Source organism: Entelurus aequoreus, linkage group LG11 (assembly GCF_033978785.1).
Source record: "Entelurus aequoreus isolate RoL-2023_Sb linkage group LG11, RoL_Eaeq_v1.1, whole genome shotgun sequence".
Taxonomy (NCBI): domain Eukaryota; kingdom Metazoa; phylum Chordata; class Actinopteri; order Syngnathiformes; family Syngnathidae; genus Entelurus; species Entelurus aequoreus.
The window spans coordinates 48,129-64,032 of NC_084741.1; the positions used below are offsets into that span (position 1 = coordinate 48,129).

Below are 15,904 nucleotides of genomic sequence, written 5' to 3' on the forward strand. Positions count from 1 at the left end.
TCTAACATAATAGTGAGAGTCCAGTCCATAGTGGATCTAATATAATATTGTGAAAGTCCAGTCCATAGTGGATCTAACATAATAGTGAGAGTCCAGTCCATAGTGGATCTAACATAATAGTGAGAGTCCAGTCCATAGTAGATCTAACATAATAGTGAGAGTCCCGTCCATAGTGGATCTAACATAATAGTGAGAGTCCAGTCCATAGTGGATCTAACATAATAGTGAGAGTCCAGTCCATAGTGGATCTAACATAATAGTGAGAGTCCAGTCCATAGTGGATCTAACATAATAGTATGAGAGTCCAGTCCATAGTGGATCTAACATAATATTGTGAAAGTCCAGTCCATAGTGGATCTAACATAATAGTGAGAGTCCAGTCCATAGTGGATCTAACATAATAGTGTGAGAGTCCAGTCCATAGTGGATCTAGCATAATAGTGTGAGAGTCCAGTCCATAGTGGATCTAACATAATAGTGAGAGTCCAGTCCATAGTGGATCTAACATAATAGTGTGAAAGTCCAGTCCATAGTGGATCTAACATAATAGTGAGAGTCCAGTCCATAGTGGATCTAACATAATAGTGAGAGTCCAGTCCATAGTGGATCTAACATAATAGTGAGAGTCCAGTCCATAGTGGATCTAACATAATAGTGAGAGTCCAGTCCATAGTGGATCTAACATAATAGTGAGAGTCCAGTCCATAGTGGATCTAACATAATAGTGTGAAAGTCCAGTCCATAGTGGATCTAACATAATAGTGAGAGTCCAGTCCATAGTGGATCTAACATAATAGTGAGAGTCCAGTCCATAGTGGATCTAACATAATAGTGAGAGTCCAGTCCATAGTGGATCTAACATAATAGTGAGAGTCCAGTCCATAGTGGATCTAACATAATAGTGAGAGTCCAGTCCATAGTGGATCTAACATAATAGTGTGAGAGTCCAGTCCATAGTGGATCTAACATAATAGTGAGAGTCCAGTCCATAGTGGATCTAACATAATAGTGAGAGTCCAGTCCATAGTGGATCTAACGTAATAGTGTGAGAGTCCAGTCCATAGTGGATCTAACATAATAGTGTGAGAGTCCAGTCCATAGTGGATCTAACATAATAGTGAGAGTCCAGTCCATAGTGGATCTAACATAATAGTGTGAGAGTCCAGTCCATAGTGGATCTAACATAATATTGTGAGAGTCCAGTCCATAGTGGATCTAACATAATAGTGAGAGTCCAGTCCATAGTGGATGTAACATAATAGTGAGAGTCCAGTCCATAGTGGATCTAACATAATAGTGTGAGAGTCCAGTCCATAGTGGATCTAACATAATAGTGAGAGTCCAGTCCATAGTGGATCTAACATAATAGTGTGAGAGTCCAGTCCATAGTGGATCTAACATAATAGTGTGAGAGTCCAGTCCATAGTGGATCTAACATAATAGTGAGAGTCCAGTCCATAGTGGATCTAACATAATAGTGAGAGTCCAGTCCATAGTGGATCTAACATAATAGTGTGAGAGTCCAGTCCATAGTGGATCTAACATAATAGTGAGAGTCCAGTCCATAGTGGCTCTAACATAATAGTGAGAGTCCAGTCCATAGTGGATCTAACATAATAGTGTGAGAGTCCAGTCCATAGTGGATCTAACATAATAGTGTGAGAGTCCAGTCCATAGTGGATCTAACATAATAGTGAGAGTCCAGTCCATAGTGGATCTAACATAATAGTAGAGAGTCCAGTCCATAGTGGATCTAACATAATAGTGGAGAGTCCAGTCCATAGTGGATCTAACATAATAGTGAGAGTCCAGTCCATAGTGGATCTAACATAATAGTGGAGAGTTCCTTTCCCTTTTGGCAAATGCAGAGCTCATGTGCACGGTCAGTCCACTTGTGGAAGGGGTGTGGTGGTCTGAACTTGTGGAAGCACTGGCACTGGGAGCACTGACAGTGACACTGCCACTGATGCCTGGCCGTGGTCTGTTGAAAATAGTTGGCCTCGCACCTTTCTTCAGCGTCAGTCGACGGGTGGTGGCGATGCCCATCTCTGCCCTTCGCAAGGGACCCTCTCCGAAACACGATCTTTCAAAATGATGGCTGCATAATACACTGTACTTTGTGTGTGTGGTCCAATCCAACCGTGTTCGCTTGACCTCTCTGTTCCATGGTAAAGCTTGACTGTCGTTCTTCGGGAATGTAAACAATGAAACACCGGCTGTGTTTGTGTTGCTGCAGCCGGCCGCAATACACCGCTTCCCACCTACAGCTATCTTCTTTGCTACCTCCATTGTTCATTAAACAAATTGCAAAAGATTCACCAACACAGATGTCCAGAATACTGTGGAATTTTGCAATGAAAACAGACGACTTAATAGCTGGCCACAATGCTGTCCCAAAATGTCCGCTACAATCCGTGACGTCACGCGCAAACGTCATCATACCGAGATGTTTTCAGCAGGATATTTTGCGGGAAATTTCAAATTGCACTTTACTAATCTAACCCGGCCGTATTGGCATGTGTTGCAATGTTAAGATTTCATCATTGATATATAAACTATCAGACTGCGTGGTCGCTAGTAGTGGCTTTCAGTAGGCCTTTAAAGGCCTACTGAAATGACTTTTTTATTTAAACGTGGATAGCAGATCCATTCTATGTGTCATACTTGATCATTTTGCGATATTGCCATATTTTTGCTGAAAGGATTTAGTAGAGAACATCGACGATAAAGTTTGCAACTTTTGGTCGCTGATAAAAAAGCCTTGCCTGTAGCGGAAGTAGCGTGACGTCACAGGTTGAAAGGCTCCTCACATTTCTCCATTGTTTACACCAGCAGCGAGAGAGATTCGGACCGAGAAAGCGACGATTACCCCATTAATTTGAGCCAGGGTGAAAGATTCGTGGATGAGGAACGTAAGAGTGAAGGATTAGAGTGCAGTGCAGGACGTATCTTTTTTCGCTCTGAGCGTAACTTAGGTACAAGCTGGCTCATTGGATTCCACACTCTCTCCTTTTTATATTGTGGATCACGGATTTGTATTTGAAACCACCTGGGATACTATATCCTCTTGAAAATGAGAGTCCAGAACGCCAAATGGACATTCACAGTGACTTTTATCTCCACGACAATACATCGGCGAAGCACTTTAGCTACGGAGCTAATGTGATAGCATCGGGCTTAACTGCAGATAGAAACAAAATAAATCAATCCCTGACTGGAAGGATAGACAGAAGATCAACAATACTATTAAACCATGGACATGTAACTACACGGTTAATGCTGTACCGCCTGGTGAAGCTTAACAATGCTGTTGCTAACGACGCCATTGAAGCTAACTTAGCAACGGGACCTCACAGAGCTATGATGAAAACATTAGCTATCCACCTACGCCAGCCAGCCCTCATCTGCTCATCAACACCCGTGCTCACCTGCGTTCCAGCGATCGACGGAGCGACGATCATAGATGCGGTCGGCGGCCCGGAGACCGAGGAAGTCAAGGTGAGGTCGGCGGATAGCGCTTCTGCTATCCATCTCAAAGTCCTCCTGGTTGTGTTGCTGCAGCCAGCCGCTAATACACCGATCCCACCTACAGCTTTCTTCTTTGCAGTCTTCATTGTTCATTAAACAAATTGCAAAAGATTCACCAACACAGATGTCCACAATACTGTGGAATTATGAGATGAAAACAGAGCTTTTTGTATTGGATACAATGTGTCCCAATACTTCCACTTCAACCATTGACGTCACGCGCATACGTCATCATACATACGTCATCATACATACGTCATCATACATACGTCATCATACATAGACCTTTTCAAGCGGAAGTTTAGCGGGAAATGTAAAATGTCACTTTATAAGTTAACCCGGCCGTATTGGCATGTGTTGCAATGTTAAGATGTCATCATTGATATATAAACTATCAGACTGCGTGGTCGCTAGTAGTGGCTTTCAGTAGGCCTTTAAGTTGGAGTCCTTAATCTCGTTATATGCAAATATAATGACAATAAAGTCCATTGTATTCTATTGTAATTTGCCACCTCAGTAGAATGCATGTCCAGCTCTGGCACAGTCACTGCAGAAGAAACATGATGTGAGTTAGACTTAGACTTCCTTTTTATTGTCATTCAAATTTGAACTTCACAGTACAGATAAGAACGACATTTTGTTGCACTATTGATCAATCAATCAATCAATTGTTATTATAATAGTTGTGTATTAAAAGGCCGAGCTATCAGCACTGCTCTTCAAGGTTGTCAAGGAGTGAGGTCTACCAACGTACACATGGAGCCGCCACACTAACTGTGATACACAATGTGACCAGCAGATGGTGCTAGATAGTATTATGCAGCCAAACTGACTGTGATACACAATGTGACCAGCAGATGGTGCTAGATAGTATTATACAGCCATACTGACTGTGATACACAATGTGACCAGCAGATGGTGCTAGATAGTATTATGCAGCCAAACTGACTGTGATACACAATGTGACCAGCAGACGGTGCTAAATAGTATTATGCAGCCAAACTGACTGTGATACACAATGTGACCAGCAGACGGTGCTAAATAGTATTATGCATAGATATGGTATTATGCAGCCAAACTGACTGTGATACACAATGTGACCAGCAGATGGTGCTAAATAGTATTATGCAGCCAAACTGACTGTGATACACAATGTGACCAGCAGATGGTGCTAAATAGTATTATGCAGCCAAACTGACTGTGATACACAATGTGACCAGCAGATGGTGCTAAATAGTATTATGCAGCCAAACTGACTGTGATACACAATGTGACCAGCAGATGGTGCTAGATAGTATTATGCAGCCAAACTGACTGTGATACACAATGTGACCAGCAGATGGTGGTAGATAGTGACGTCACGAAGAAGACAGGGCTATGATGACTATGTACTCTACTCCCATGTTTCATGAAGGGAGAAGGAATGTTTGAGTGAGCTCGTCGTTCACAAGACAAAGTTTGGCCACCAACAGATGAACGACACACTTTGACGCAAGCTGTTCCACGTGGGGGGCAGTAGACAGCGATGACGTATCCGCCACGTGGGGGCAGTAGTCAGCGATGACGTAGCCGCCAACAGCCGAGGACGAAGAAGAAGTCGTTCACCCAGAATGCAACGCGCTCTCGGCGTCAGTCCACTGCTAAGATGGCGGATCGGCGGCGCAGAAGGAGACGCGCGTCCCAAGACAGCGACGATGAAGACGGCTCCGGTTCGGGTTCGGGTTCGGGTTCAGGTTCGGGTTCGGACAGCCAGGTGACTGGCTCCCAGACTACCAAGGCCCGCGTGAAGGACCCTGAACCGGCGGAGAGCGTTTCGACCCGCATCGAAGTGAAGAAGGAAGTGGCGTCCGAGTGTGTGAGTACTTACTGCTAGTTTCATGCTAACGTTAGCTCCATGCTAACGTTAGCGCCATGCTAACGTTAGCTCCTCTGCGCCAAATTTCTCCATCAACATTTCTTTATGTCACTTTTGGTTCGATTTGCAGCTTACGTGTATTGTCACCGAAGTAATGCAATGCATGTTCATGGAGTTTAAGAAGGAGTCAATTACGACTACTCTTCTCTCAATGATGCTAACGTCTTGTGTTTAACCTTAACACTTAACTCTTGTCACCAACACTCATCTACTTGTCACCAACACTCATCTTGTCTTCTTGTCACCAACACTCATCTTGTCACCAACACTCGTCTACTTGTCACCAACACTCATCTTGTCTTCTTGTCACCAACACTCATCTTGTCACCAACACTCATCTTGTCTTCTTGTCACCAACACTCATCTTGTCATCTTGTCACCAACACTCATCTTGTCACCAACACTCATCTTGTCTTCTTGTCACCAACACTCATCTTGTCACCTTGTCACCAACACTCATCTTGTCTTCTTGTCACCAACACTCATCTTGTCTTCTTGTCACCAACACTCATCTTGTCTTCTTGTCACCAACACTCATCTTGTCATCTTGTCACCAACACTCATCTTGTCTTCTTGTCACCAACACTCATCTTGTCTTCTTGTCACCAACACTCATCTTGTCTTCTTGTCACCAACACTCATCTTGTCTTCTTGTCACCAACACTCATCTTGTCACCAACACTCATCTTGTCATCTTGTCACCAACACTCATCTTGTCTTCTTGTCACCAACACTCATCTTGTCGTCTTGTCACCAACACTCATCTTGTCTTCTTGTCACCAACACTCATCTTGTCTTCTTGTCACCAACACTCATCTTGTCTTCTTGTCACCAACACTCATCTTGTCGTCTTGTCACCAACACTCATCTTGTCTTCTTGTCACCAACACTCATCTTGTCTTCTTGTCACCAACACTCATCTTGTCATCTTGTCACCAACACTCATCTTGTCATCTTGTCACCAACACTCATCTTGTCTTCTTGTCACCAACACTCATCTTGTCTTCTTGTCACCAACACTCATCTTGTCTTCTTGTCACCAACACTCATCTTGTCTTCTTGTCACCAACACTCATCTTGTCTTCTTGTCACCAACACTCATCTTGTCTTCTTGTCACCAACACTCATCTTGTCGTCTTGTCACCAACACTCATCTTGTCTTCTTGTCACCAACACTCATCTTGTCTTCTTGTCACCAACACTCATCTTGTCTTCTTGTCACCAACACTCATCTTGTCACCAACACTCATCTTGTCTTCTTGTCACCAACACTCATCTTGTCACCAACACTCATCTTGTCATCTTGTCACCAACACTCATCTTGTCTTCTTGTCACCAACACTCATCTTGTCTTCTTGTCACCAACACTCATCTTGTCATCTTGTCACCAACACTCATCTTGTCATCTTGTCACCAACACTCATCTTGTCTTCTTGTCACCAACACTCATCTTGTCTTCTTGTCACCAACACTCATCTTGTCTTCTTGTCACCAACACTCATCTTGTCTTCTTGTCACCAACACTCATCTTGTCATCTTGTCACCAACACTCATCTTGTCGTCTTGTCACCAACACTCATCTTGTCTTCTTGTCACCAACACTCATCTTGTCTTCTTGTCACCAACACTCATCTTGTCACCAACACTCATCTTGTCTTCTTGTCACCAACACTCATCTTGTCTTCTTGTCACCAACACTCATCTTGTCGTCTTGTCACCAACACTCATCTTGTCGTCTTGTCACCAACACTCATCTTGTCGTCTTGTCACCAACACTCATCTTGTCGTCTTGTCACCAACACTCATCTTGTCGTCTTGTCACCAACACTCATCTTGTCTTCTTGTCACCAACACTCATCTTGTCACCAACACTCATCTTGTCTTCTTGTCACCAACACTCATCTTGTCTTCTTGTCACCAACACTCATCTTGTCGTCTTGTCACCAACACTCATCTTGTCGTCTTGTCACCAACACTCATCTTGTCGTCTTGTCACCAACACTCATCTTGTCGTCTTGTCACCAACACTCATCTTGTCGTCTTGTCACCAACACTCATCTTGTCATCTTGTCACCAACACTCATCTTGTCATCTTGTCACCAACACTCATCTTGTCGTCTTGTCACCAACACTCATCTTGTCTTCTTGTCACCAACACTCATCTTGTCACCAACACTCATCTTGTCTTCTTGTCACCAACACTCATCTTGTCTTCTTGTCACCAACACTCATCTTGTCGTCTTGTCACCAACACTCATCTTGTCGTCTTGTCACCAACACTCATCTTGTCGTCTTGTCACCAACACTCATCTTGTCGTCTTGTCACCAACACTCATCTTGTCGTCTTGTCACCAACACTCATCTTGTCGTCTTGTCACCAACACTCATCTTGTCGTCTTGTCACCAACACTCATCTTGTCGTCTTGTCACCAACACTCATCTTGTCGTCTTGTCACCAACACTCATCTTGTCGTCTTGTCACCAACACTCATCTTGTCGTCTTGTCACCAACACTCATCTTGTCGTCTTGTCACCAACACTCATCTTGTCGTCTTGTCACCAACACTCATCTTGTCGTCTTGTCACCAACACTCATCTTGTCTTCTTGTCACCAACACTCATCTTGTCTTCTTGTCACCAACACTCATCTTGTCTTCTTGTCACCAACACTCATCTTGTCTTCTTGTCACCAACACTCATCTTGTCTTCTTGTCACCAACACTCATCTTGTCTTCTTGTCACCAACACTCATCTTGTCGTCTTGTCACCAACACTCATCTTGTCTTCTTGTCACCAACACTCATCTTGTCTTCTTGTCACCAACACTCATCTTGTCTTCTTGTCACCAACACTCATCTTGTCACCAACACTCATCTTGTCTTCTTGTCACCAACACTCATCTTGTCACCAACACTCATCTTGTCATCTTGTCACCAACACTCATCTTGTCTTCTTGTCACCAACACTCATCTTGTCTTCTTGTCACCAACACTCATCTTGTCATCTTGTCACCAACACTCATCTTGTCATCTTGTCACCAACACTCATCTTGTCTTCTTGTCACCAACACTCATCTTGTCTTCTTGTCACCAACACTCATCTTGTCTTCTTGTCACCAACACTCATCTTGTCTTCTTGTCACCAACACTCATCTTGTCATCTTGTCACCAACACTCATCTTGTCGTCTTGTCACCAACACTCATCTTGTCTTCTTGTCACCAACACTCATCTTGTCTTCTTGTCACCAACACTCATCTTGTCACCAACACTCATCTTGTCTTCTTGTCACCAACACTCATCTTGTCTTCTTGTCACCAACACTCATCTTGTCGTCTTGTCACCAACACTCATCTTGTCGTCTTGTCACCAACACTCATCTTGTCGTCTTGTCACCAACACTCATCTTGTCGTCTTGTCACCAACACTCATCTTGTCGTCTTGTCACCAACACTCATCTTGTCTTCTTGTCACCAACACTCATCTTGTCACCAACACTCATCTTGTCTTCTTGTCACCAACACTCATCTTGTCTTCTTGTCACCAACACTCATCTTGTCGTCTTGTCACCAACACTCATCTTGTCGTCTTGTCACCAACACTCATCTTGTCGTCTTGTCACCAACACTCATCTTGTCGTCTTGTCACCAACACTCATCTTGTCGTCTTGTCACCAACACTCATCTTGTCGTCTTGTCACCAACACTCATCTTGTCGTCTTGTCACCAACACTCATCTTGTCGTCTTGTCACCAACACTCATCTTGTCGTCTTGTCACCAACACTCATCTTGTCGTCTTGTCACCAACACTCATCTTGTCGTCTTGTCACCAACACTCATCTTGTCGTCTTGTCACCAACACTCATCTTGTCGTCTTGTCACCAACACTCATCTTGTCGTCTTGTCACCAACACTCATCTTGTCGTCTTGTCACCAACACTCGTCTTGTCGTCTTGTCACCAACACTCGTCTTGTCGTCTTGTCATCAACACTCATCTTGTCATCTTGTCACCAACACTCGTCTTGTCACCAACACTCGTCTTGTCACCAACACTCGTCTTGTCGTCTTGTCACCAACACTCGTCTTGTCGTCTTGTCATCAACACTCATCTTGTCATCTTGTCACCAACACTTGTCTTGTCATCTTGTCACCAACACTCGTCTTGTCACCAACACTCGTCTTGTCATCAACACTCGTCTTGTCGTCTTGTCACCAACACTCATCTTGTCGTCTTGTCACCAACACTCATCTTGTCGTCTTGTCACCAACACTCATCTTGTCGTCTTGTCACCAACACTCATCTTGTCGTCTTGTCACCAACACTCATCTTGTCGTCTTGTCACCAACACTCATCTTGTCACCAACACTCATCTTGTCTTCTTGTCACCAACACTCATCTTGTCGTCTTGTCACCAACACTCATCTTGTCGTCTTGTCACCAACACTCATCTTGTCGTCTTGTCACCAACACTCATCTTGTCGTCTTGTCACCAACACTCATCTTGTCGTCTTGTCACCAACACTCATCTTGTCTTCTTGTCACCAACACTCATCTTGTCACCAACACTCATCTTGTCTTCTTGTCACCAACACTCATCTTGTCTTCTTGTCACCAACACTCATCTTGTCGTCTTGTCACCAACACTCATCTTGTCGTCTTGTCACCAACACTCATCTTGTCGTCTTGTCACCAACACTCATCTTGTCGTCTTGTCACCAACACTCATCTTGTCGTCTTGTCACCAACACTCATCTTGTCTTCTTGTCACCAACACTCATCTTGTCACCAACACTCATCTTGTCTTCTTGTCACCAACACTCATCTTGTCTTCTTGTCACCAACACTCATCTTGTCGTCTTGTCACCAACACTCATCTTGTCGTCTTGTCACCAACACTCATCTTGTCGTCTTGTCACCAACACTCATCTTGTCGTCTTGTCACCAACACTCATCTTGTCGTCTTGTCACCAACACTCATCTTGTCGTCTTGTCACCAACACTCATCTTGTCGTCTTGTCACCAACACTCATCTTGTCGTCTTGTCACCAACACTCATCTTGTCGTCTTGTCACCAACACTCATCTTGTCGTCTTGTCACCAACACTCATCTTGTCTTCTTGTCACCAACACTCATCTTGTCTTCTTGTCACCAACACTCATCTTGTCATCTTGTCACCAACACTCATCTTGTCGTCTTGTCACCAACACTCATCTTGTCATCTTGTCACCAACACTCATCTTGTCGTCTTGTCACCAACACTCATCTTGTCGTCTTGTCACCAACACTCATCTTGTCGTCTTGTCACCAACACTCATCTTGTCGTCTTGTCACCAACACTCATCTTGTCGTCTTGTCACCAACACTCATCTTGTCGTCTTGTCACCAACACTCATCTTGTCGTCTTGTCACCAACACTCGTCTTGTCATCAACACTCATCTTGTCATCTTGTCACCAACACTCGTCTTGTCACCAACACTCGTCTTGTCACCAACACTCGTCTTGTCGTCTTGTCACCAACACTCGTCTTGTCGTCTTGTCATCAACACTCATCTTGTCATCTTGTCACCAACACTTGTCTTGTCATCTTGTCACCAACACTCGTCTTGTCACCAACACTCGTCTTGTCATCAACACTCGTCTTGTCGTCTTGTCACCAACACTCATCTTGTCGTCTTGTCACCAACACTCATCTTGTCGTCTTGTCACCAACACTCATCTTGTCGTCTTGTCACCAACACTCATCTTGTCGTCTTGTCACCAACACTCATCTTGTCGTCTTGTCACCAACACTCATCTTGTCGTCTTGTCACCAACACTCGTCTTGTCGTCTTGTCATCAACACTCATCTTGTCATCTTGTCACCAACACTCGTCTTGTCACCAACACTCGTCTTGTCACCAACACTCGTCTTGTCGTCTTGTCACCAACACTCGTCTTGTCGTCTTGTCACCAACACTCATCTTGTCGTCTTGTCACCAACACTCATCTTGTCGTCTTGTCACCAACACTCATCTTGTCGTCTTGTCACCAACACTCGTCTTGTCGTCTTGTCATCAACACTCATCTTGTCATCTTGTCACCAACACTCGTCTTGTCACCAACACTCGTCTTGTCACCAACACTCGTCTTGTCGTCTTGTCACCAACACTCATCTTGTCGTCTTGTCACCAACACTCATCTTGTCGTCTTGTCACCAACACTCATCTTGTCTTCTTGTCACCAACACTCATCTTGTCACCAACACTCATCTTGTCTTCTTGTCACCAACACTCATCTTGTCTTCTTGTCACCAACACTCATCTTGTCGTCTTGTCACCAACACTCATCTTGTCGTCTTGTCACCAACACTCATCTTGTCGTCTTGTCACCAACACTCATCTTGTCGTCTTGTCACCAACACTCATCTTGTCGTCTTGTCACCAACACTCATCTTGTCTTCTTGTCACCAACACTCATCTTGTCACCAACACTCATCTTGTCTTCTTGTCACCAACACTCATCTTGTCTTCTTGTCACCAACACTCATCTTGTCGTCTTGTCACCAACACTCATCTTGTCGTCTTGTCACCAACACTCATCTTGTCGTCTTGTCACCAACACTCATCTTGTCGTCTTGTCACCAACACTCATCTTGTCGTCTTGTCACCAACACTCATCTTGTCGTCTTGTCACCAACACTCATCTTGTCGTCTTGTCACCAACACTCATCTTGTCGTCTTGTCACCAACACTCATCTTGTCGTCTTGTCACCAACACTCATCTTGTCGTCTTGTCACCAACACTCATCTTGTCTTCTTGTCACCAACACTCATCTTGTCTTCTTGTCACCAACACTCATCTTGTCATCTTGTCACCAACACTCATCTTGTCGTCTTGTCACCAACACTCATCTTGTCATCTTGTCACCAACACTCATCTTGTCGTCTTGTCACCAACACTCATCTTGTCGTCTTGTCACCAACACTCATCTTGTCGTCTTGTCACCAACACTCATCTTGTCGTCTTGTCACCAACACTCATCTTGTCGTCTTGTCACCAACACTCATCTTGTCGTCTTGTCACCAACACTCATCTTGTCGTCTTGTCACCAACACTCGTCTTGTCATCAACACTCATCTTGTCATCTTGTCACCAACACTCGTCTTGTCACCAACACTCGTCTTGTCACCAACACTCGTCTTGTCGTCTTGTCACCAACACTCGTCTTGTCGTCTTGTCATCAACACTCATCTTGTCATCTTGTCACCAACACTTGTCTTGTCATCTTGTCACCAACACTCGTCTTGTCACCAACACTCGTCTTGTCATCAACACTCGTCTTGTCGTCTTGTCACCAACACTCATCTTGTCGTCTTGTCACCAACACTCATCTTGTCGTCTTGTCACCAACACTCATCTTGTCGTCTTGTCACCAACACTCATCTTGTCGTCTTGTCACCAACACTCATCTTGTCGTCTTGTCACCAACACTCATCTTGTCGTCTTGTCACCAACACTCGTCTTGTCGTCTTGTCATCAACACTCATCTTGTCATCTTGTCACCAACACTCGTCTTGTCACCAACACTCGTCTTGTCACCAACACTCGTCTTGTCGTCTTGTCACCAACACTCGTCTTGTCGTCTTGTCACCAACACTCATCTTGTCGTCTTGTCACCAACACTCATCTTGTCGTCTTGTCACCAACACTCATCTTGTCGTCTTGTCACCAACACTCGTCTTGTCGTCTTGTCATCAACACTCATCTTGTCATCTTGTCACCAACACTCGTCTTGTCACCAACACTCGTCTTGTCACCAACACTCGTCTTGTCGTCTTGTCACCAACACTCGTCTTGTCGTCTTGTCATCAACACTCATCTTGTCATCTTGTCACCAACACTTGTCTTGTCATCTTGTCACCAACACTCATCTTGTCACCAACACTTGTCTTGTCATCTTGTCACCAACACTCGTCTTGTCACCAACACTCGTCTTGTCATCAACACTCGTCTTGTCATCTTGTCACCAACACTTGTCTTGTCATCTTGTCACCAACACTCGTCTTGTCACCAACACTCGTCTTGTCGTCTTGTCACCGACACTCGTCTTGTCACCGACACTCGTCTTGTCACCGACACTCGTCTTGTCACCGACACTCGTCTTGTCACCGACACTTCTCGTCTTGTCACCGACACTTCTCGTCTTGTCACAAAACTTCCAAAGCTGTCTGTCTGTGTGTGTGTGTGTGTGTGTGTGTGTGTGTGTGTGTGTGTGTGTGTGTGTGTGTGTACTATTTATTGGCTGTTGTTGTAAGAAGCGTTATTTACCGACACGACATGTTTAATTAGGTGTGTTGTCATTTTGTGCATGTGCCTTGTTACACCTTAAAATCAGTGCACATACAAAACATTGTTTTAAAGACAACGGACACGTTACTGTCAGGACCGCCTCAACCTTAGGCCATGTTGTCTAGCCCCGTTTCAGCCACACTAAACCAGCGTTTAAGGTTCCCCTCCTCTGATCATTTTTCACACGGGTAAGTGCACCGTGTATTTCTGGCTCTTAGCTTTGTATGGACTCCTTGATCCTTTACAAACTGAGTTTGGAGAGGAAGTGACGGCAGAAATACTGCGCCCCACTAGAGATGTCTTTTTTGCCGCTTATTACCGATTCCGATATCAAGCGATACCGATACATACAGTGGTGGAATGAACACATTATTATGTTTAATATTGTTGTGATGCCCCGCTGGATGCATTAAACAATGTAACAAGGTTTTCCAAAATAAATCAACTCAAGTTATGGAAAAAAGTGCCAACATGGCACTGCCATATTTATTATTGAAGTCACAAAGTGCCTCCAAACAGCATCTTGGAATTTGGGACATGCTCTCCCTGAGATCATCCTGATACCTACTACAACTATGGGAAATACTATACTTTGACTTTCACAAAGTGCATTATTGTTTTTATTTTTTTTTGAAACATGCCTCAAAACACAGCTACCAAAACAATGAAGGCACACAGCTTCAGTCCAGAGTATACTAGAGTAATAAAGTCAACAATAACATAGTGCAAGGCTGCCTGGTATAGTGTATAACAGGAAATGATCAACTGGCCTCAATCTGCCCTGCTCTAATGTATTTGTGAGTAACACCAATGTGCTGCAAGCTAGTGGTGAGTGCTTGAAGTGGCCTACCAGTCAGTCAGAGCTTCTGAAATGCTGCGTTGAGACAGGGCAGCTCTGCTCACTGCAAGCTGCAAAGTGTGCGCCATGCAGGGCAGACTAGCCACACCAAACTCCACCATGCAGGGCAGACTAGCCACACCAAACTCCACCATGCAGGGCAGACTAGTCACACCAAACTCCACCATGCAGGGCAGACTAGCCACGCCAAACTCCACCATGCAGGGCAGACTAGTCACACCAAACTCCACCATGCAGGGCAGACTAGCCACGCCAAACTCCACCATGCAGGGCAGACTAGCCACACCAAACTCCACCATGCAGGGCAGACTAGCCACACCAAACTCCACCATGCAGGGCAGACTAGCCATACCAAACTCCACCATGCAGGGCAGACTAGCCACGCCAAACTCCACCATGCAGGGCAGACTAGCCACGCCAAACTCCACCATGCAGGGCAGACTAGCCACGCCAAACTCCACCATGCAGGGCAGACTAGCCACACCAAACTCCACCATGCAGGGCAGACTAGCCACACCAAACTCCACCATGCAGGGCAGACTAGCCATACCAAACTCCACCATGCAGGGCAGACTAGCCACACCAAACTCCACCATGCAGGGCAGACTAGCCACACCAAACTCCACCATGCAGGGCAGACTAGCCACGCCAAACTCCACCATGCAGGGCAGACTAGCCACGCCAAACTCCACCATGCAGGGCAGACTAGCCACTCCAAACTCCACCATGCAGGGCAGACTAGCCACACCAAACTCCACCATGCATGGCAGACTAGCCACGCCAAACTCCACCATGCAGGGCAGACTAGCCACGCCAAACTCCACCATGCAGGGCAGACTAGCCACACCAAACTCCACCATGCAGGGCAGACTAGCCACACCAAACTCCACCATGCAGGGCAGACTAGCCACACCAAACTCCACCATGCAGGGCAGACTAGCCACGCCAAACTCCACCATGCAGGGCAGACTAGCCACTCCAAACTCCACCATGCAGGGCAGACTAGCCATACCAAACTCCACCATGCAGGGCAGACTAGCCACACCAAACTCCACCATGCAGGGCAGACTAGCCACGCCAAACTCCACCATGCAGGGCAGACTAGCCACGCCAAACTCCACCATGCAGGGCAGACTAGCCACTCCAAACTCCACCATGCAGGGCAGACTAGCCACACCAAACTCCACCATGCATGGCAGACTAGCCACTCCAAACTCCACCATGCAGGGCAGACTAGCCACACCAAACTCCACCATGCATGGCAGACTAGCC

At 45.3% G+C, this 15,904-nt stretch overlaps 1 protein-coding gene across 1 annotated transcript in view; it reads left to right on the top strand.

Moving 5' to 3' along the window:
• The first annotated feature begins 5,100 nt into the window (after positions 1–5,100).
• LOC133659678 (protein CASC3-like) overlaps positions 5,101–15,904 on the top strand; it is a 31,331-nt gene continuing 20,527 nt past the window's right edge. The window contains exon 1 of the mRNA XM_062062259.1: positions 5,101–5,383. Within this exon, the coding sequence (XP_061918243.1) occupies positions 5,174–5,383 (210 nt within the window). The 5' untranslated portion in view covers positions 5,101–5,173. The remainder of the gene's footprint in view (positions 5,384–15,904) is intronic.